Consider the following 23,721-nt stretch of genomic DNA (forward strand, 5'->3'; position numbering starts at 1 on the left):
GATATCTGATTTACCCTAAGGGAAAACTGAAATCCCAGATTTTCAGTTATGAAAGATTTTTGGTGATTGTCAATTTTGAGAATTCTCAAATTTGACTCACCAGTTCAGTCATATGTTTGCTATAAAGGATGAGAACATTGGAGCTCAGCCTGATATGGGGCAGCATCAAGCACTGTCATTGTTATTTCCCTGCTGTGTTAGATTGTTCTCTTACGTAAATTGTCTGATCTGTTTCTGACAAGCCAGATGTTTGCTTACTGTCTTGTATTCATTTTATTTATTTACTGGGGTTTTGTTGTGTGTTTACTGTTATACCATATATGGTCCCAGTCCTGCAATCTGATCCTGTAGGCATGTAGTGTCTCCCTGCAGGCATGTAGTGCTGCACAGGGATGGAGGACTTGCCAGACAATGTTACAGGACTGGAGATCTATATACTAATTACATGGGTTTTCTTGTTTTTGTTTTGTTTTGTTTTTTTACTGTCAATCAGAACTGACACTTACTGCTGACCTGATCCAGCTGTTAGCAAAAACAGAGAGCTTTCTTCTAGAAGAGACTTTATAAGCAGGGCCAACACCTTGAGCAAGGACTGGAAGCTGTGAGATGTGTCACACCTTTTGCAAATTTGGGGCTTGGGCTGGAGTTGGCAGGTGTCAGCACCTCGCGTCTCTCTTCTTCCATTTTCTGACCTAAACCAAAGGAGTCTTCACTGGTTAAGAGATTAAGGCCAGAAACAATAGACTAGAAATATGGGTTCTTTTCACAGTTATGGGTAAATCGTATTTTTCCTTCTGTGTCCTGGATTCTTTGCCTACAAAGTGAGGGATGATAATAATAGTGCTTATCTCTGTAAATACTTTGCTCTCCTGGGGTGAAAAATACAAAATAAGCGTGAAGTATTATGACTTATTACATCCGATGGAAATTCTTATACTGATCACATTTGCTTTTCTGTTGGTTTGGTATTTCTTTAAATGTTTAGGGAGAATCATAGTGAAATTGAAAGACGCAGGAGAAATAAGATGACGCAGTACATCACCGAGCTGTCTGATATGGTACCCACTTGCAGCGCGTTGGCTCGTAAACCTGACAAGCTGACAATTCTCCGGATGGCAGTTTCACACATGAAATCAATGAGGGGTACTGGAAACAAATCTACTGATGGAGCTTATAAGCCTTCGTTTCTTACAGAACAGGTAGATTTTTCACAAATGTCTGTTTTCTCTGGTTTGTGGACCTGAATGATGTGAGCAAGTGCTGAGAGGAATAGTCTGTTTGATCCTTCACTGTTTTTATCGCTTTGTGTTGTAACTGGTGTGAACTAAAATCTCCAAGATATGAATGCAGACAGTTTTTTTGTGACTGTTTGGAACTGATCTTGATCATATGACAAATTCCTCTCTCTGAAGCAGCAAACTGGGCACTTTAGTCCTGATCACAGCAGAGGGTTCTTATCACTGAAATCTGTCCATCTGAAAAGAAGTCACTTGCTGTCTCTTGTCGTGAAGAGGGATAATCACCCCCAGAAAACGGTTCTTCCCGTCCTAACATAGATTCTCTAAAATAGGCAAAACGAATCTGTAAAGACTCGTATCTTCCTCCTGAATTTAGAGGAAGAATAAAAAACATGTTTATTCTCAATGCCTAAGTTCTAGACAGCTGAACTGAGATGAGATGAATTGCATCTGCACTGGCTGAGATACTTCTCTCTCAACATTTTTGATGGAAGGAGAAAGATGCACCCAGTACTCAAAGGAAGACTGAGTTCAACTGAGCACACTGGAAATTCATACCACCTTCATTGTTTTTGAAGTCCTAGGGGTGTAATGTGCATTTTTGTGGCTGGAACAATTTAAGTACTTACACATGTAGGTTATGGCTAGAGGCAGTGCTTCTTTCTGATAGACAAACAGCAGCTGCTGCTGACCTCTCTGTTCACATCTCCCTTATTCTGGCTTTCCTGGAGTGTGCTTCTGGAGGCATGGTGTCATTCAACCAGTTTTCTGTAGGGCAACCTAGACACTTCTCATTGCATCTTGCTTTTTGAACCTTGAAGAATGGAAGTGTTTTTTTATCTTCACCTTTGTTAATATTATTATTAAAACAGGTCTCATTATCCTTTGTATAGTGCAGCTAGCTGTGCACTGAGTGTTTATTTGTTTGTTTGTTTGTTTTTAAGTAAGTGTTTCAGAATATATATGCTTTCTCTACAATGAAGAAATAGAAGTCAATAGAAGCAGACGGTCTATTTAAAGTGTTTCTCAAGATGAGTTATGCATTTCTCTTGGGCCTTAGAAATATTTATCCATTTATGATCCTCACCTTATCAGCTAGTATCTGCCACTTTCACACCAGCATATTGTGCTCTCTAACCTGCAGCAGGGCTTGGATTGTCCAAAACTCCTTGTCTAAGTTTCAGATGTAGTAACTTGCTGGTATACTGTAACAAGTTCTGGTAGTCAATGGAGCCACCAAGCTAAGGCTGTGCAAGCTTGTTTTTTGTGAATGAGGTGAAAGTTGTCTTTCTTGGACATGAGAGAGCACTAAGGTTTTCAAGCTCTGTTAACCATAGGTAGCATTTTTATGATACATGCAAACAGCTGTTTGCATATGCAGTTCAAGGTACTGGATGTCCAGATCTAGTGTCTGAAAGTGAGGCACAGAAACACTTTGATTTTCAACACCTACTATCCCCCTTCCAGTCTGAGGTGGAATCAGGTCTCTGGGTGCTGTGTCTCAGGAGGGTGCGTGAGTATGTCAGAACAGAAGTGCCTGTGACCCTGAGTGGGGGACCATATAACAGCAGTGTACTCAGTGGAGAGAACAGCCAGTAAAGAAATGCTAAAGACAAGGGCACTCCAAACTCTGTGTCTCTGAAGCTTCATATTCAGAGGTTGGAAAAGGTAAGCCAGAAATGATACAACTTTCTTGTTTAGTGGCTTGGGTCCTCTAATGGGAGAGGAAGCTGGGGATTCCTGTCCTCATTCCCATTACAGTTCTTTCTTTTACCCAGTGCCTGTTTGATCTACAAACAGAGCTAGTCCAGGGCTGGGGGTTAAGGGAAAGGCCAGTTGGTTTCTTTCCAATTAAATTATCCAGAACATTTAATTAAGGGATGGGATTTTTGGCTCTTCATTTCCTTTGTTTGTACTCTTAGATTACTTTTTTTTTTTTAATATTAGATACCCATCACACAATATGCCATAAGTTTTAGTTACTTAATTTTCCTAAAGTGCATTGAGATCACCAGATGAAAGATAATAAAGGAAAACAAAGTGGTGTTTGTTATTGGGATCGGCAATTTATGTCTTGCTGCAAGATTGGATGTGTAGTTGCATCAATACTACGTGGAAAATGTCTGCCTACATTGTGATCAGCTACTAAAATCACAAGAAAATGCTACTGTGTGGGGGTGGCAGATGTGTTATTTGATTTCCTTTTCTTGCTGGCATTCTAATCAAATCCTTTCTTTGGAAGGAACTGAAACATCTTATCCTGGAAGCTGCAGATGGGTTCCTGTTTGTAGTTGCAGCTGAAACCGGAAGAGTAATCTATGTATCAGATTCTGTGACTCCTGTGCTGAACCAGCCACAGTCTGAATGGTTTGGCAGCACTCTCTATGAGCAGGTTCATCCAGACGATGTGGAGAAGCTGCGGGAGCAACTATGCACATCTGAAAACTCTATGACAGGTCAGATATCTGATGGTGTACCAGTGGTTCTTTGTATTATGGACCCCTCCAGAGTTCATCTGATATCCAAAATGTCTGTTTTAAAAATCTGGTAAAAATAAAGTTCAGCAAGATTAGACTGTCTTTTTCTTGCAGGCAGTGCAATAATATAGGTCCCCTTTTGCATAACTGCGTTCTGTCAGCTACTACTACAACTGCAGTCAGTGTGTAAGCCACCCTCGCGTAGCTCTACCTTCAGACTTCTGACTTGGCTAGGTTTGGAATCTGGATTATTTTCAGGCTTGGTCTAGAAAAATGGATTGTTTTCTTTTCATCTTCAGCGAACTTGCGACTTCTTTACAAATATGCCTTTCTTTATGACAGTGTTTGTTTTGAAGGCAGCAATCATATTTTAGGCTTTTCCATTTTTGTAAAAGTTCCTTGCGGTTTGTTAACGGGAATCCTGGAAAAAAAAATCAAGTGTTTGGCAGCTGAAAACTTTGTGTGGATTTTAAACAGGAGGTTTGCTCCTGAGCAGTGGTGTAAGTTCTTTGCAATTGCTTTATGTTTCATTTGAACCATAAAACTAAAATGCATTTATATCTTCATATTGTAACTGTGGTTTTTACAGTTATCCAAGCTCAAGACTGCCAATGGGAAACCACCTTGTCTTTAATAGAATATGTATATTTTAACTCAAACTTGGAAAGGAGAAAACTCAACTTCTCTTTTTATTCTTCCACAGTGTGTTTATAGGTAAAGGAAAAAAAAATAGAGGAAAATACATATAACAAAATCCTCTACCATGCAAAGTTACATAATTTCTCTTGCTTTAGTAATTCAGAATCTTGACCTGGTTTGATGGAAGTTTTGTTGTGTTTCTTAACTCAAAGGATAGTAGTGCAGTTCTGAGTGAACCTGCATGCTGTTTACAGCTTCCATATCAAAACAGTGCCAAATTCATGGTTTCCTGTGGTTTGGATGTGATGTGGTTTTGGCAGAGCTTTCCTTTGTTCAAATTGGACACTCAAAGCAAAATTCTGTGGTGAAAATCCAGATGAATCAAAACCAAGTGAACAGTTAGGGGAACCTGTGCAGAACAAAACAGCTGACTTTCATACCACTTCAAAATGTATGTGTCAAACTTAATAAAAACAGTGACTGTGTACTTTATTATATAGCATTCTAATGTATGTACCATCTTCCTGTAAGAAGTCGTTGCTCCAGAGCCTCAGTGAACCATATTTATTGCTCAGTTAGTAAGCTTAACCTGCTCAAACAAGAGCAAGACTAGACAAATGCAGAGCACTTCTAAAATCCAGCTCTTCCTGTATTTCAGTTTGAACTATGTGCTTTTCTTTTACACTGAATTTGTCTTTAGTCAATGGAAAAAGAAGTTCAAATAATAATATTGGTAGGGCTAAATCTTTCTCCTGCTTGAGTCTTTTGGAGTTGCCAGACTGACACAGAAGGCTTTTAATCTGCCATATATGGACCGCTGAAAATTTTCCCAGTGTGAGGAAAGCATCAGCCTGTGTAGAGCCAGGGTTGCTTGCTTAACTGTGCTCCTTATGGTGCACAGGCAGGCCAGATGTAGAAAGATGCTTTTGAAGGGCTGGAGAGCATGTGGAACTACAACCATTTCAAGCAAGTACAAATACAAAAAGGTTCGTAATCACCCCTAACTGTAGTGGGTACATTGTGCAAGTTGCAAAGTTTTCACGGTTACATGTACGGTGCGATTTTTTGGTCAGCAGAACATCTCACTAGCCATAAGCGTGATCATCAGTCTGCCTCTGAATCAAACATAAGCATGTAGTTGTACGAACATCATCTCTCATAAGATCATCATAGAAAGAACAGATTTTTGTCTACTGGATTTTTCTAGCTTTTTTTAGTAAAATTAATGTAAAGTAAGTAACATCTTAACATAATCCTACTTTTTGAGTTGTTTTGATGTAAAGATGCAACTGATGAAGTATGTTTAATTAACAGTAGTTTTGTTAAAGTCTGTGAAGCATAGAAATAAATGGAAAGCTCTCTAGTTTTGGTTTTAAACTTGAAATTTTTTGATTCTGTAATGTACTATTAAATATAAGGAGCTCTCTTCTTTAAGGACTGTTGGTTCAGTATCAATTCACTTATAAGCCGTGTGCAATGGGACTTCAGGAGCATCACTCTTGCTCATTCCTTGAGGTACCTTTCTGTAGACAATGTGATTCTGGAGTCTGTTAAACCAGTTACATTTCCCTTTCTGTAGCACAAGCCACACTCAAAGTAGCAGCAGATTGTGACAAGTATGATTAAAATGAAATAGTGTACTGAATAGAAATAATAAGTGACTTAGTGACATTTTAAAACAAGTTAAGTAGGCAGATGTACTTCTTTAAGTCTCTGTTTATCAAATCAGTTGGGCAGTCCCCAAATCTCTCTTGCTTTCCAGGGTTACGTTTCATGCAGAACAAAGGGCAATGCAGAGCTTGAAAGAGATGCAAACTGCAAGGCAGCCAGCTGTGTGTTGGGGGTTTTTTGTTTGTTTGTTTGTTTTCCCCTCTACTCAAAGTGAAGTTCACCACAGGCAGCAGGAAAACCTTCATCTCTTAGTGACCTCCACTGTTAAGCACAGGGGCTGCTTAGGGAGAAAGAGGGACTTTGAGGTGAAAGTGCAATGAATATTACAACTTTTAGTTTTCTTCTCCTCCCCACCTTCTCAGGACCCATTTTCTCAACCCTGTAATCTTGAATTAGGGAAGCAATGACAGCGTCTTGACAGAGAAGAAATGTCACCCGCCTTGTATCAGATCAGAGCAGTGGCCTTTGACTATATTTGTGTTGCCCTGTTATGAACGCTGATAGTTATCACTACTTTACTGGGATTTCCCCAGCACCCCTGAGCAGTCCTGCTGCACAGAGAAGCTGCTCCAGATCCTGAGGTCTTGTGAGGCTGCCATTGCCAGAGGGAACCAACAGAGAGCAAGCTAGTGGAGAAAGCAGGCTTCCTCTTGCATTTCTGCCCCTAGGAATAAGACTGGGCTGTGGTTGCATGAGTGTTTCTTTGGCAGTCACACCAGCTTATGCAATCCTCACCTCATTTTACCCTCTCTTCCTTTGGCATTGGCGTGGTACTACAGTGAGTCACGTGAAGAGGGCTGACCTAGCTGAAAGCTAACCTAAGCAAAAAAAAAGCTTGGTTTTTAGTAGAGGCAGCTTCCTGGCCTGCTTTATTTGTAGGGTTGCATGAACTCTTGTGCTAGCACAAGAGAGGAGGGGGAAGTGAATAGTCAAGGGTAAGGAGAGGATGGGACTTCAAGAGCAGTAAAAGTGTATGCCAAATTGGAGTGATTGTTTAACTATGGCTTAAAATACATGGTGTGTTTTGGGAGTTAATTGCATGCTCTATTTTTAATTCTCTGGTTATGGGGAAGAATGGTTGGTTTCTAATTCGTTTTATATCCTTGGAGATTTTATTCCCTGGATATGGTAAAATTGTCTACTTGTTTATTGTATGTAATTGCTAACACATTGTAACAACAGGAAAGCTGAACTGTGAAGTATATGTATGACTCAAAATGCTCTAGAAAAGAAAGCAGCTGAGACTTTGATGATAGCAACAAATGGTGTTCCCAAGAAGACTTTATGTGCGTCATGGGCATGATTAATCAGAATGGGGCACATATTCAGAGTAATAAATTATTTTCCTTCTTTGTTCTTGGAAATCTCCAGAAGGAAAAAACAAATCACTTTAAATATGGATGAAGATCAGATCCCACAGTAGGATCCATTAGCAAAGACCTCTTTGCTCTTAGGATGCACTGATGAAACTTGGTGGATTTGGGGTTTTTGATGTAGGTTCAGGGGTGGAAGTTGTGGAGTGGCTGAATAACAACACACAGTGGAATCCTAGTGCAAGTGAGAACTCTAAACAACTGCAAGCAACAAACCTCAAAGGGGAAAAGGATAGACAGTGCTAAGAAAGAATTAAGCACAAAAAACCCCCCACAACTTCTGAAGAAGACCTCAGTTACAATTACTCTCCAAAAAATGACTGAGTAAGTATTGTTGTAAACTCTCCTTTAGTTAAAATATAACAATCCAGAATGCTTTGCCAGATTGATTTCTGCCAATCTAATTATCCATAAACAGTTCATGAGGGAGTAGAATGAGGAATATAGGTACCTCTGTATGGTTCCATGATGTATCTAATTCAAGGCTGTGAGGCCAGCGTCTCCAGTGGTGTAAATGAGAAACATTGAAGTTTAAATTCAGCACTGAGCTCCAGTCAGCGTGGCTCATAATAACCCAGCTATACTGTCTTCCTTCAGCCTTGCTCCCTATAGCTGAGACAAGTCAGGGAGCAGCATACAGGATCCTGTTTGTGGCACTGAGCCTATCGGGACCCTCATGTTCAGAAGGAATCCTTGCAAACTGTTTTAACAAAATAGTTAAGGGGGGGCTGAAACTCTGAACCTGTGACTGCAAGAAAGTGATGAAAACCAGAACGCCTTATTTAAATATAACTAAGTCAAGTTAGTTTGCTAACTGAAAAGATGAATTGAGGTTACTTCTGGACAGAACTTGTATGCCAAGTTTAATCTTGGCACAGTGTTTTATTGCCAGATTTTATAAGTACAAAAAAGTAGAACTTTACGATGGAAATGGTGACTGACCACAGCAAGAGTTGAGCTGATAGGTACCTTTCTAGAAAAAAAGGCCATTGTGTGACAACTTACTGTGGTTCATGAGCATTATGGAAACGTCACTTCATGTTATACAAGCAGAGATTTGGGCTGTGAAACCTGTCTCGCAGAACATTCAAATAATGTATTGTCCTGTGATGATGGTTTCAGTATCTGCTTTCACATGCAGTTTCCAACTGCAGTGTCCAACTGCAAAGCTTTCTGTTACCAGGCAGAGTTCGTACACGCAGCTACAAAATCCAAATGCTGTAGCTAGAGTCAGATTGTCTGTAAAAATGAGAAAAGTAGTGTTAAACTCAAAAGAGAACTATGTCAGAGACCAGTGGAGAAGTAAAGAAGAGCTTTCAACAGCACTGAACAGGTGGGGAGTGCTCAAAAAATAATAAATAGCCATGTGAGAGGGAAACTTAAGAATAACTTTTCTTTCTGAAAATCAAAGCAGAATTTTTCTATGCTGTAAGTTGTCTTACACCTCCATGTCAACTTTCCAACTGTGGTTTCTGCATGATCTTTTTAAAAAAAAGGTTTTCTTTTATGCACACAACCAGTCTGTGAATGTGACTGTTATTCATAATTACTGTTAACTGACTTGAACTAATGATTCAGAAGAGACCCCAACTGATATGAAGGAAGAGTTGAATGAAACTCTTATTTGGCTGCATATGCAAAATTATCTGTAGAGAGTATTCAGAGACTAACTTGAGGCTGCCCCAAAATTCAGCTCTGGTAAATTATACCTTAGATGTTGTCATCATCAGTAATAGTAAAAACTCATGATTAATGACAAAGTAATGCATTATGAAGACATTTCATTAATGAGATGATTTCTGCAATATATTGGCAAATCAGGGAGCTTCTTCAAATCCAGTGACAGCTGAAAATTGGGTCAACTTCACTGACACTATTTATAAAAGAAAAATCTGCTATAAGTATTGGTGTATAATTATTATTATTGGTACATAATTTTATGCCAAAAAGTATAATCTGTCAGATGCCCTTTCTTTGTGTGTTTTGTTGAAATTAAGATACTTTCCAAAAGTGGATGCTTTCCTATCCAGAGCTGTTAAGACTCCTTGAAAAAGGAAGGTTCCCTGTTGTTCAGATAAGCGTGTGCTTGTTGAGACAGTTGACAGAACTAAGAGCTGTAGTAAAGCTCCTTTGGGTTTCTGTTCTCCAGCTCTTTGGTACTGAAGAGCACATTTGTCAGAGGTTTGTGTGTCAGAAAGGTACTCCACGTGTGGAGGGCTGCTTCAAGTGACAGCGTTTTCTTTCTTTCTTGTTTTTTCTTCTGTGAATTCTTTTAAGTACGTGAACCCTAAAGAACCATCTGCCTCTGAAATGTGCCCAGCCCAGCAGCTTAGGAAGTCAGAGTACAGAGAATTAAAACCAGATCTCAGTATTTTGCATTTTAACATCTTAGCACAGACTGTCTGACCTGACCTAGTATGACTGTTAACCTCTGGACAGGTAGGGAAGGAGCTGTAATATTTTTTTTGTTATAGACAGAGAGTTAATGGCTACATGTGCCTTTTATCGCGAGGTAAAACAGTGGTTCAGCAGTAGCTGTTTTCATTGAGCGTCCATAAAATGAAAGAACCTATACTGTGAAAAGAAGCAGACATCTAGTAAATAATATGGAGCATAGCAGGCAGGTGGATGATGAGGAGAGTAAGTTTCCGTATACATTATGTGAGATGTCCTGAGATCTTTTATGTCTCTGTAGGGTTTCTGAACCTTGGCTCTTAAAATGTCATGTGATTTTTATTTTATTTTTTCCCCCCTCCACACGCAGACCACTTCATTCCTTGGAAGGGTGGAGGCCCGAATCTGCTGTGCCAGGATTATTGCACCTGCAATGGAAGGGAACAGAGAGATTTTTGAAAACAGAAGCTCTCACACTGAGTTTGTCCCGTCTCGATCAGGACATGAATTCTTGGAACATATTGTTGCCGTGTTCTTTTATAAGATGTATAAAAGTGATTCATGTGAACCGAGTAGTTTAGATTTCAACCTGGTTTTGCTGTAGAAAAAGCCAATTCTGGCAAGACATCTTTTCCTATTTTAAGTGTGAAATCTTGGGAGAGATTTGGCTCACTGCTGGCAACTACCAAATCACCATGTGATACCTGTTTTTCGGTGAAGTTATGCAGTCCCACTGGCTTTGCTGAGAAGGAAGATGCAACGGTTTCCATACACACCAGCCTGTTGCCGTGCCATTGTTCCAAAGAAAAATATCTGCCTGCGGCTTTGTGGACTGTTTGTTCTTGTAGCAGGAAGGTTGCGGTGCCAGCCCGAGATAGCCTTTGAACTTGGGCAGTGCCGAACATAGGAATTAGTGATTTTTCAGCTTCCTTTTGTTCAGCAGATGAGGTTTTTAAGTGTAGGTTGGAGAAAATGAGTGTTTTCTTTCCCCCAGCCCCATTCTGTTCTCAAGCAAATGAATTAGTACGGTAAATACTCAGGAGCAGAGAAGAAAGCTGTGCCTGTTTGGCATGTACGTCTTGGGCATCCCCCTAGGATTTGCTTGGAAGTGGTGCCTAGAGCCTGGGTGTTTTCAGGTTCTCTTTTGACATTGTTTGATTCGGTCCACTACAGTTTGACAACTCCGCACAACAAAATAGAAAAGCTTAGTGGATGAGCGGGCTGTCTGAGTCCCAATGTGCTGAGGTCCAGGAGGAAGACAAGGAAAGTTTTAAATATGCTGTGTATTAAATTACATATACTGGATTAAATGTTTCCTTTACAAGTGAATTGCCCTGTTTTTCACTTGAAGTGTATGAAACAAATTCTTCCTTTGGTTGTGGCTGTGTGACCAGTGGCAGGGGTCCAGTAATCTTGCAGGGGTGAAAACAGAGGGTGGAATTTGGCTTTTTGTGTTGGTTGTGTGAGAAAGAGGACTTTCAGCTTTAGAGGGGCCAAATTTCTAATGCCATTCCTACCCTATGAGACACTGAATGTTACTACAGCAATGAGAAAAACCTAGTCTGCTGTCAAAAAATAGGTACTTTCAAATGATCATATTTTAAATGTATGGTACATTTAATCTCTTTAATTTATTCCAAGAGAATTTTGTTTTGCTTCAGTCTCCAGGGCTTTTTCCAGGGAGGAAAAAAAAATCCCAAATGTTGAGAGAAGCCAGCTATGTATAAAACAGTTCATAAAGCAACTCCTACACACACACAGTGATCCAGTGGTCTCCCTGCTGCTGAGGCACTCTGTTTGGGTGGGTAGTCCTGGCAGGAAAACCAGTGATAATAAATTGAATTTGTAAATGACTTTGCTAATTGTCACGGTTGTTTAAAGAGGTTAGTACATGTTTTTACCAAAATAAGGAAGCAGCTATAGCTTAGACCTACTGCACCTGAATAGCATTAGGGAATGTTTTTAGGGTGGCTTTTCAGGTGTGCGGGCATGCATGTGCAAGCGAGTTGTGCGGTTATTTCCCTTTAGTCTTCACTGTGCGTTTCTCACTTGGAAATTGTCGTGTACTGAAGTCTGTTATCACAGATGTTTGACTGGATCAGTTTCAGTTGCTGGGTTTAAGGGAGTTTTGGGGGTATTTTTTGTAATGTTCAATATTTATTCAACCTGCTCTGTTTTGTTATCCTGTATTCATGCATGATGAAATATATGAGTTCAGCAATTTTTTTCCCCCCTTTAAAAAAAATTCTAGTGTTCCACAAATGCCTAACAAAAATATTCAAGCTCTTTGGTTAACATATTTCCAATAAAGCACTCACCATGTGCCTCTAAAAGCCTCATGGTGCTGGGTCTGCTTGCAGCCTTCTATAAATCTCTCGTGCTTCACTGCTTGCAATGGGAGTTCCACGGATGCTGGTAGGGTGCAGTATTGGCCTTAACATCTGTCCTGTGGAGAAACAGCTTTCTCTTCAGCCTAATTTGAATGTTACACTGTCTCAGTTAAGCTCATATAATGCACTAATGTATGTTGTTATATGTGTGATGAGTTGCAGCATCAAACTAGGGAGGCACAAGGAAGGTGCCTTGGAGTGACAGTGTTCCACCCCCAGTATCACTTGTTCCAAAAGGAGAATCATTGAGCAGTATCCCATACTGGTGTCTGCCTTCCTTCTGTCCTTAGCTCAAGCTCTCCTATTTCTTATTATTGGGACAGCAGAGGCAGGACTTCCCCCATTCTTTGTTCCTTCCCTAGATGCCCAGCAGCTTCCTGGGACCATGGCACCCACTTGCTCCTACCTGGTATCCTGCACAGAGTCACATGGAAGGAAATGCCTGCCATGCATAAGCACATCACCAGGGTTGTTGTATGGCCCATTGTCAGTTTTCTGTGATTTGTTCTGTTTTCCTTCATTCCAGTTATATTTAGTCAAGTGTATTAACAGGCTGATGGCAGATATAAACAACAAACAAGCAAAAAACCTAAGAAGCAGGCTTTAGTTAAAAGAGATGATCTCAAAGAAAGCTTAATGCATGAGACAGCTTCTGCCCATTTAGCTTTCAGTGAGGAGCTGGAATGGGAGTACATGCAGGTAAACACAAGCTCAGGATAGAGCTGGTGTGCGGTTGTCTCCAAGGGTACTGATTCCTGTCCAGATGTAGTTGAAGTTATTCCAGGGCTAACTGTGAGTTCGGCTCTAATGCTTAGGCCTCAATAAGAAGTGGCAGCACCACACTGTGAATTTTTCAACCTTTATTTAACACTCCCTGAGGATGTGTGTGATCAGGTTCAGTTTCCTCTTTTGCCTGAGGGGACTTGAAAACGTTCTCCAGCTTCCCAGACAGGACCCTAAATACCAACTTCTGGAATATTCTGTAAGGTGAAGGAGATGGGAGACTGAGCTCTTCATCTCTCCCATTTTATGCTATCCTACTTCATCAAAGCAAAAATGACTGTAACCTCGTTTTTTCTAATTGTGTATTAAGCTAGGTAGACATACACTGCAGATAGAATCAAGACCAAAGTGTGTCTTTGTCACATTAAACTCATCAGAGACTTTTCCTCAACAAAATATAGTTAGACTATACACACGTCATGTTCCTAACTACTATATATAATTCTACATTTAGGTGAGTAGGCAAACAATTTAGTCAAGTATTAGAATTTTGAGAAGACGGTTAATAGCAAGGATAAATTAACATTTACATTAGTTAAAAATCAATAGAAATCGCATTATTTAAAAAAAATAAACGCTGGTCTGATACTTTTGTATCTTTACAGCTTCGGGTACATTTCAGAGGGAAATGAAAAGCCCAGGTGACTGGGTACCTACTGGTGGGAATTGCTCCCCACTGCTACTGTTTGACTTACTAATTGGCAAAAAGCAGGGCTCAAGGAATACAGAACAGTCACAGGAGAGTCTCTTCTCAGCTTGTACAGTGTGGCACCATAGATGGTATAAATGTGATTTAAATCCTGCTTTAAATCAGCAAAAAATATAGAGTCTTGATCATCTATTTTAATTTTGCTTTACATTTGTAAAAACTATTATAAAATATTATAAAATATTATTATAAAGTATTGCCGCATTTCAGCTGAAGGTGCAGAGGGCTCGGAGATACCACATTCCTGCAAGTTTCGTGACATTTGTAGCTAGGTACAGTTGAGAGACCTGATAAGTGACTGCACAGAGAAAGGCAGACATATTAATTTCTCGCTTTCTTTGATGCTTATCAATGAGAGACAAAACCGAAAATGGTGAAGGTTGCTTTGTCTCAAATTCATGAAATACATTAATGCCTTTGGGCACATATCAGAAGTGGATAAAGCTATGATTTTAACTAGTTTTGTATTGTTGAATACAGTCAAAACATGCTTTGCATTTGAATTTGATTCATTCACCAATTGCAGGTGATAATCCTTCAGCTTAATGAGTGGACTGTTTCTGGCAGCCAGGTATAGCTGTATTTTAGAACCAATAGCTCTCCTTACCATTAGCAAACAAGAAGAGGAAAACAAGTATATCCTTATTTTTTTCTATTCCCAGCTGGTTGAACAAACCCATCATCGAACTGAACTAGTTGAAAAAAGAAAGTGAATAAGAAATTGTCTTTATTCCTGTGAAAATGTCAGATATTTTCAAGACTTGGTTTAGACCTGTATCGAGTTCTGGGTCCATGTGCTGATTTGTGATCTTTCACCAGTTCAGTGGTTTGACTGTCTTCATGGTTTTTTTGGCAGAAAATATGTATTACTTCAATGTGGCTACTTTACCATAATCCTGTCAAAATATAAAGCAAAAGGCTTTTTGATACATTGATTTTATAAAAGGCTTGTTAAAAAAAAAAAACAGAAGTAAATGTAAAATCCATTAAAGGACTATTTTTAACTAGCCTGCAGAGATATACTGGTTCTGAATTTTGAGGGGGAAAACAAATGTCACTATACAGTAGAACTTTACAGTGTTGTCTCAGGCTATAGTTTAACATCACCTGAGGATTTAAGGCACTGTTAGATCTGAACTTACATCAGTGGACATTTGCTTTTTTCTATTTTCATAGTATGGAGACTTTTGCATATAATTCACATGTCTTGAGTCTTCAAAAAGAGCATTGAAACGTATAATGATGTTCTGCCCCATACGCCTTATTTTAATTGAGCTAAAGCAGTAGTCTGTTAAAACAACCAGACAGCTTCCATGGACCTTTTGTTCTTCTCTCTCCCCCCCTCTTTCTCTCTGTCTTCCCCCCCTCCCTCCTTCTTCTTGTGTTACAACTTCTTCCCACAGCAAAATATCTCACAAAATCATCTGCGGCTACTACCATGTTTTCTAATGGGCTGTTTCATGGTGTGTCACTGGCTCACATGGAGCAGACCACAGCAAAATTTTGGAACCGGGTGATACTTGTATTTACTTGCTAATAAAGCATATAACCATGAGGGTTACCTGTTACTGGAATATAATGAAGCACAAGTAATTCAAAATGCAAGGAGCTGAAGCTTTTTTGGCAGAAGTGTTTTTCAGTAAAGCTTCCTGCTGAGCATTCAAGTGAAACAAATAGTTTAGTTTAAAAGCTACTTACAGCCTTTATGTATTTATTTGTTATGCAGCTGTGAATGGTAAAAGATTGAATTATATCATTATAGAGTTAGTTTGGATGGCGATCCTGTCGTAGAAATCTCTGTAGAGGGTACTTTGGAGTAACTGTTTCTGGGGTTTTAGATCCTTTTTTTAGCTAAAGAATCTCTGCTCTCTCTTTTTTTAGGAGCTATTCATATCTTGGATCATTGACAGGCCTGAGTAGTATAATCTTTTCCAGTTCAGGTTTTCCTTCAAATGCATCCGATAGGGTATCAGTCTGTTACAACTAACTGCCCATTATGTGAAATCATGGACTTGGTGATGTTTATTTATTAGTGACTGAACCTAAAAGTGCCTGCAGAGATCACAATGTGTTATGCTGCTTTGTTATGCCTTATACAAACCTATAGCAAGATAAAGCTGCTGCTGCCAAAAGGGTAGAGGGACAATGCAAGGATGAAAAAAGAGAGGATCGTTTCCCACTTTACAGATGAGGAACTGGAATATAAGTATAATGCTGTTGTATTTGTGTCTAGAGAGCGCTTACACATCTGTGTGCTCTTGTCAAAGCTGTTTTATTTATTATACTGAATTTTTCCCATATGTAAGATGACCATTGTAGAGAGTTCTGAATGCATTTAGTCCTTAGAATATTTTTGCTTTTTTATGTTATAACTTAACTTTAAACATGTGCTTTGAATTATTTGCTTCTTTATTTTGTCCAGTTTTTCCAGGTCCATCAGGAGAGAAACTTGCATGTGATCTGTAACACTATCCCTTCAGATAGTCCCTTAAAATTAACTGAATAGCAAGGCTCAAAAGCCTACATAGTTTCCTTTTTAATTTAATTAAAATGATGCATATTTGCCCAGCACTGCAGAGAATTACATGATGCAGACTGGTTAGTCAAACATGAAGGCAGACACAACAGAGACCTTTTGCCCTTATGAGCTTTTATATGAACAATTTGTATTAAGCAAACAGCTGTGTAATGTGGGGGTTTACTTCCTATTAAAAAACAAGGAGGGGAAGAAAGCTTTTCAGTTCCCTCCTTGCTGGTCAGTGTCTCCGGTTGGTAAGTAGGGGACAGACAGATTTTTAAAAATAGCTACATTTCAATTGCATTACTTTTTATGACTTTGATTGCTGTTGATTGGATTGGCTCTTCATTCTATTGTAAGAATGTCATAACTTGATGCTAATGCTTATACAATGCCTTTTGCAATTAGATGATGTAAACCTTGACACCACTAGAGAGGTTAAAATAGTTCCCCTGAGAAGGCAAGCCAGTTAGGGGAACAAGCTTTGGTGGTTTATATTTGTAAGTGGAACATCATCCATCATTAAGGGGTAGGTAGTTCAGAAATTTTTTCATGAGTGCTGAGAAAAAATGAGCTATGTGAGCATGTGCTGGTTCTGAGTAGCATTGTGGAAGTGTGGGTGTTTGACTCAAGTGAAATCTCCTTGTTTCAGTTAATTCATTATAGGTTCGACACTCATACAAGAGGTTATCACTGGTTATAAAGAAAGATAAATCAGCAGTCCAGGCTGTATGCTTTCTGTTTGAAGTGTAATCATGCATATTTCTCATTTATGCTCATAATGTCCTGATAAGCATATAGTTCATTGTGAGATGTTACAGACTTTGAGAATTACTGTAGGTTGTGTTACTGAGAATTATTATCTACAGCTACAGTATGCTGAGAACTCATATTGCTTACATGAGATTGGGCTCTGTCCTAACTGCACCTTCCACCTGCTGGCTAACCACAGGCAAGTCAAATCGCTCCTTTATGCTTCAGTTTCCTCATTTTTAAAATAGGAATAAAGGTATAGATTTCCTTTGAAAGTTGCTTTGCTGACAGGAAGTCCATGCCTGGAGCCAACTATTGTTTATTGATATATTAGTGATGCTTTGTAATGTAGCAATATGTAGAGTAGGCGGTGTATATGGTGCTGCTTACTGCTGCACCATGAAGCAAGCGCTCAAGAGCAGTGGAGCCCTATGCCAGTGAGAGCTCAAGCAGTCTCATAACATTTGTGTGGAGGGTGCGGAGCTTCTTGGTTGATGTGTGTGCTGTATGACGACAGCTGGCAAGTCCTGTGCAAGTCCTGATTTTTAACGTATTCTTAGATCATCTGGAAAAATTTTTATTTTTGGATCCGTGGGGAGAGTGTATATTTATTAAACTTAATAGAGCTTAAAGCACTTGCTGAGCTGCATTAAATGTGAGATAGTCTTCCCTTACAATTGTAAGGGTCTAACTCTGTTTTAAATGTTTTTTTTCTTTTTATTGTTGAATTAATACATAATAATTGCTTTGCTTTTGCATGAGCTTATTATCTGTTAGCAAGAGTAATTTAATCTAAATTGATCAAATTTGGACTATTTAATCTTCTTACTGAAGACATTTTATGTATTCATAGTGTATCCATTGCTTTCAAGAGGAACTCTGCCAGTTGAGTACCCCAGTCAGTGTAAAGTTGAATGTTCAGTAATAGGCAGTGCATATGCATAAACTGATAAATGAAAAATAAGCAAAAAAAAAAAGTTTCACTTAGTTGTCTGCAGCTTCATTGTTTATGCCAAAGCAGTGGCTAAAAGCTGGTATCATTTGGCACTGCTGGGGAGTGTCAGTGCTCCAACCACTAATGCTGTGTTCACACACGCATTTTATATACCAAGGTACAGTAGTAGAAAACCTTTTTTGATACTGCTCTCATGATTGGTGAAGATGCTTTTGTGTGATGGGCTGGCACCTAGAAATTTTAGTTGAGAACATACATCCTAAAGATGATCTCTGCTGCTACTTTCTAAAGTCTTAACATACTAATAAAGAGCATCACCACAGAATAAGTTCTTTGTTCACTGACCCTTCAGTTTGAGGATCAGCTTACATTTGGAACTATATCAAGAAGCATCAGTACCCTGACCATCACTTTGCTTTATTTTTAATTATTTCCTCTTGTTTTTCTGCATCCCTGTCTTTCTTTTTTCCTTTTTTATACTAAGATAAAGATGTTTTTGGTTTTCATAAGAATTTTTGTTGCGGTATTCCTGTGTTCTGTTTGTCTTGCCTGAGTAGCCTGTGGAGTATTTTTGATGAGCACAAAGTCATCTTTTGTTATCTTGTCCAAACCAAACTTTTAGTTTATCCTTTATTTTATTTTGCCTGGAAAGAAATATGTAGACAGTCCAGTGGCTGAGAATAATTATAAAATATCTAACTTGTGCTTTGTAAGACAAGACACTATCATGTACAGCATAAAGCTTGACGAGTTGCTAGAGGTTATAGTATTGAAGGCATGGTGAGACTCTTCATGAGTTCAGACTGTTCTCATCAAGTCCAAGAGTCTGTGCAAGACAGCAGTCAGTCTACTGATGAGTTAGAGGGAAATGGAAAATTTTATTGTGTACTTTGCCGACAGTATTTCAGTGTGCATGAGACCAAAATAAGTCTCTTGATCTTTGAAAACAGGTAGTAGACTTGTGTTGCAAAAGAGGGGTATTTCCAAGCTGCAAACTCCAGTCCTCGATCTGGATATTGTCTGATTGTTTTCAAGAGATAGACATTTAAAAAGAAAGATACACTGAAATTTTTGCAGAACACCACCCTCGTGTAGCAAGGGTATTAATTACAGACTGTAGGATTCATAAGAATTAGGAATCAGAGAAAGCATTTGTGATAGAATTAGGTTTAGCAGCCTGCAGAGTTTTGAATCCACCAAAAAATGAACTGAAGAAAGTAACAAAGAACAGGCTGTGCTTGATTATCAGGCTGTAAACCTTAGCATGCAGTGCTTAAACACAGAGGACCAAATTTTCTAACATGCTGGTGCTATTGTGTAAAGATGGGTTTGAGCCAAACTCCCATATTTGAAACCCCATGAACTTCAGTAGGTCCAGGCTGATCCTTGGCTTAGGTTCATCTCAAACATTGCAGACGTAGAAAAATATTTGAATATTCACAGTAGCAGTTGCATGCCCAAAAGGGGAAGGTACATGCATAATTCGTAAATTGTTTCTGTGTTGCACACACAAGGGGCACGTTAGCGCCAGTATGAAGATTTGTCCCCTTAATGATTATAAGAACATTTTTAGAGCGTCTTTGAAAATGTTCCCTGGCAACGTTTCTGGCATGTATCCTCAGTCCTTGAATTGGTGACTACCTAGTCTCATTAGTGGCAAGAGCTTTATATGGCTCCTGTAATTTTACCCAGATAATTAATCTCTTGCACAGCCTCCTCACCTCTGTGGGCCACTTTGACAGCCCTTTCCTGTAACAACAGCTGACATCAGGTTCCTGGGTCGCCTGGTGGATCACTGCTCAGAGGTCAGCTGGTTTATTACAGGTTTAAGTGAAACTGCCTTCTGCATTTGGACTGTAATGGATAAATTTCAATACATTATCAATTATATCCGGACCAGAGTGATTTATGCGTTGGTTTTAATAAGCATTCTGCTCATTTATTTGTTTACTCATTTGCAGCAGATTAAACTGCGGTTTCCTCTGAATTGTGCAGCTGCTGTAAATAATAATAAGACAGCAATGTCAGTCACAGTAGGGCCATGACTGAGAGACGCATTCTGTGTTTGCTGTATCTAAGGGTTGTATTTGGAGCTGGAGAGGGGAGAAATTTAACATAAAAATGAACTACGTGCAATTATCGATTTATGTGAAATCTCATAAGGGATCCAGCTGGTGGTGTCACTGGGTTGTGTTTCCCTTTTAAAACGGTTCTGCTAAAGAAACCAGAAGAAGAAAGAAAAAATGCACAAGTGCATTATTCAGTTATAGGAAGTTGTCATAGTGCCCTAAAATATTTCTTATTAATCAGAATATAATTGCTAATATTAACATCAAAGGTATTTTGTGCATGTTTCCTGTGGAGAAACCTCAATGTCCATTTATCAACGGGGAAGCAGCATTAGTGTAAAAGATGCAGGAACCCACAGAGATATGAATATTTTATGGCTCTGTTACAGAGCTGTCATCGTAATATACCATCTCCTTGTATTCGGCTGCGCATATGACATGGAGTTGAGATTTGTTTCAGTCTGCATGACTGTCGATATGGGATCCACTTGGGTGCAGTGGACTGTAGCTCGATGATATTAAAGCAGCTGATGATCTCTGCCACTGATTTGGCACTCACAAAACCTGGGTCGGAAGGAGATCTTAGGAGTCCTATGTGCAGCTTGCTGAGGGCTCCCAGTCAGTGACTTCCTGGGAAGAACCAAAGAAACAGCGGTGGCCGGGGCCCTGCCTGTGCTGCCTGGTCAGTGCTTGCCGGGCAACGTGCCACAGGTCACACGTTACAATCCAGGACAGCAGGAGATGATTTCTCAAGGTGGAGCAGTATGGGCCAATCCATTCCCCAGTCAGGCACAGAGTGGTTAGTAGTCCAGGGAGAAGTTAAGACTGTGATTTTTGTCTTGATACCAGATGACATTGTATTATTGCTGCAGTTGTGGATTTTCACAGCAATAAGAAGTCATGACAAATGTTGTGATACAACTCCAGCTTGTTGCGACTTCCCTTTTTTGCGTCTGTCTGCATTTCAGTAGAACAATCTGGTAAAAGCTAAGTGCTGTAAATCTAGGTGCAGAAATGAAGGGGGGGGTTGTTTGTTTGTTTGTTTGTTTGTTTTTTGGGAGACATTCATATGAAAATAAACCAGGGGTGTTGGGGGGAAAGACACTGTATCCAGATTGCCTTCATTAAACAGCTGAACAGAGAAAGCTCTAACTGTAGTTAGTTTATATGCAATACTGTGGATAGACACAGGGTGCAAGGACTTCCAAGAGTTATGTGGTTGCTCTTTCCACAGCTAGCATTTGCCTGTGGGTCCTGCATCATGGCAGGTGTGCTCAGCAACATTAGTTGCATACAGATCTCATAGCTGGCTTGCTTCTTGGTTTACTTTCACAGATACTGTCTACATACCTGATGTCATCAATATTACTAATTTAAAAGCTCCAACAGAGTTGTTATGCCATGTCTTAGGAGATCCCAGAGAGTGCACTGGCAGGCTGGTTTGAGCTAAATTGAAAGCTCTGTCCTTAATTTATTCAACTGTAATTCTTCCCCTCTTTACTATAACGTGATCATGAACTTCTAATAATAAACAAGTCACAATTGCTTGTTCTGTATGAAAAGCTGCAGCGTACTGTTAGAGCTCTGCAAGGTTAAAGCACACACATGGTGGACTCCTGAAAGAAGCTGCTGAGAGCTTTGTCATAACATCTATGTTCCAAACTGTTCTCTGCCTCATTTCCCACCCCCCGCAAGTGATTCTGTAAGTCAGGGCAAAATTTAGACCACTAATTTTGTTATCTGGTGCATCTGTTTAAGACATTGCCAAACAAAAAGCTAACTTTAAAAAAAGTGACTTTTGTTGTTGAGGGGAGGGTTCCAAGCTTGCTGAAGGAACGTGTGTCAGCAATTTTAAGCTTGGCAGCCATGTAGTTCTGAAATGTACTTATATTTATAGATAGTCCTTGATGATAAAAGTTGAGACATTTCTGTTAGCTGTTTGAATTACGCTTTTGTCACTGCTTTTTGATCAGTAGTGTCACGCTAGGAATTTCTATTGGTATGAAAAAAGTGCATAGAAAACAACTCATATATATGACAATGTTATTGTGTGCAAAGAGGAAAATGCTTTCAATGGTTTGATGTGGCTTGCTCGCTCCTGTGGACAGCCATTGGGTCCTGCACGGATATTGTGACTTTATTTGCACTGTCATATATTACCTTTATCTATGAGTCAGCTTGCCTCTTGCCTAGTGACCTTCTGTTTCTCCGAATTGTGGCTATTAGTTGAGCGGATGGGAAAATAGTCTGTGGCTTGGAATGCAGGAAATAGGATGCTGCCTCTGTGCAAGGCTTTCTCTCATGCAGGTAAGGAGTGGTTTTGAACCTTGACTCCATCCTACATCACAGAGCCAGTGTAACCGAGCTGGGAAATATGGTATTGTGATTTTCTTCCAGCTCACATCTGAATCATGCATTAATACATGCATTATATATACATCTACATTAATATATAGCTCAAGAAGGGAATCCTTCTTCAGAGGAGTGCTCTGAATTGAAGCATCTTTAGGAATTGTTCCCAGGCTGGCCAGTTTTTTAAGAATCTGAGTTACATTTCTGAGATATACCAACTGACACAGTCTAACCTTATGTCAAAGAGGATAGCTTTTCTCCAGAAGTAGTTATCTTTAATAAACCTTAAGAATAAAATACTGCTGCCAAGTTCTTTATTTAAAATTTTAATCTTTAAAGTGTTTTGTAGTGATTTTACTCCCATTCATGGATGGAGGTAAATATTTTCAGTTAAAATAATTCTGAAATGAAAATGTTTGGCAGTAGAATTATTTCAGAACTTAATTTTTGGTCAGAGACTTTTGATTAAATCTGATGAGAAAGGCTTTAAATATATTCTAGATTATTTCTTCTGTTTCCTACAAACAGGGTGTGGTATCTTATATTGCTGCAAATTTGGTTATTGTTATATCACAGTAAAGGCTTTAATGTCATAGGTTTGTATAGCTTCAGTTATTGAAAGATACTGTTCCCATCCTAAACATGTAGGTCTTGCTCATGGCTGGGCTTACATGGCTGGGTGATGGAGTCTAAGAAGACTGGAGGCCCCGTGTCCCATCAGCGCTGGTGGCTGTCCTTTGATTCTATAACTGTTGTCCTACTGCATTCCTCTTGCCCCCGTCACTTTTGTGGCTGTATCCAGCCCTGAAGCATAGTATATCTAGGTCAGTGATTCATTTCTACTCCAGGTTACTAACGTGCAAGATTTTATATTCATCTGTTGGCAATTGAGTTGTAGATGCAGAAGTCAGTTCTGTCCGTTCTTTGCCGGTAAGCAATAGGATTCTAGGTGATACCTCTACCCTGATCTGAAGTTTTCTGTAGCACTGCCTTCTGTTTTCTCTCAGGAGTATGGAGAGATTAATCTGTGCTACTGCTTTGCTACCTTTTTCAGTGTTTTTTGTTTGTTTGTTTGTTTTGGAGCTCCCCCCGCTCTACTGTAGAAGTGTCAGCACCCTCCATCCTGTCCTCTCTTGAGATGCCCTGACATAGTCACTGTCATCTCTCTTCAACTCTGTGTCTTTGGGGTGAGGTTCAGAGGTCCATGGTCAGCTTATGCTGATCTGCAGGGTTCCACCACTGACCTTGCGTAGGCTTCAGTGTTGCCGTGGGGTGAGTCAGATCATCTCACTGATCCGGCTGAAAATTAATCTTTAAAAAATGCTGGTGTGTCAGGTTTCAGTCTGATCAGCTCTGAAAGGGCCTCGCCACAGGTGCTGCTGTGACACATTCTGTATCTA

At 39.5% G+C, this 23,721-nt stretch overlaps 1 protein-coding gene across 1 annotated transcript in view; it reads left to right on the forward strand.

The window, feature by feature from the left end:
* ARNT2 (aryl hydrocarbon receptor nuclear translocator 2) overlaps positions 1-23,721 on the forward strand; it is a 109,625-nt gene that overhangs the window by 38,198 nt on the left and 47,706 nt on the right. The window contains exons 4-5 of the mRNA XM_067305215.1: positions 986-1,199; positions 3,481-3,694. Coding sequence (XP_067161316.1) covers positions 986-1,199; positions 3,481-3,694 — 428 coding nt within the window. The remainder of the gene's footprint in view (positions 1-985; positions 1,200-3,480; positions 3,695-23,721) is intronic.

The sequence above is a fragment of the Apteryx mantelli genome, chromosome 15, assembly GCF_036417845.1.
Source record: "Apteryx mantelli isolate bAptMan1 chromosome 15, bAptMan1.hap1, whole genome shotgun sequence".
NCBI lineage: Eukaryota > Metazoa > Chordata > Aves > Apterygiformes > Apterygidae > Apteryx > Apteryx mantelli.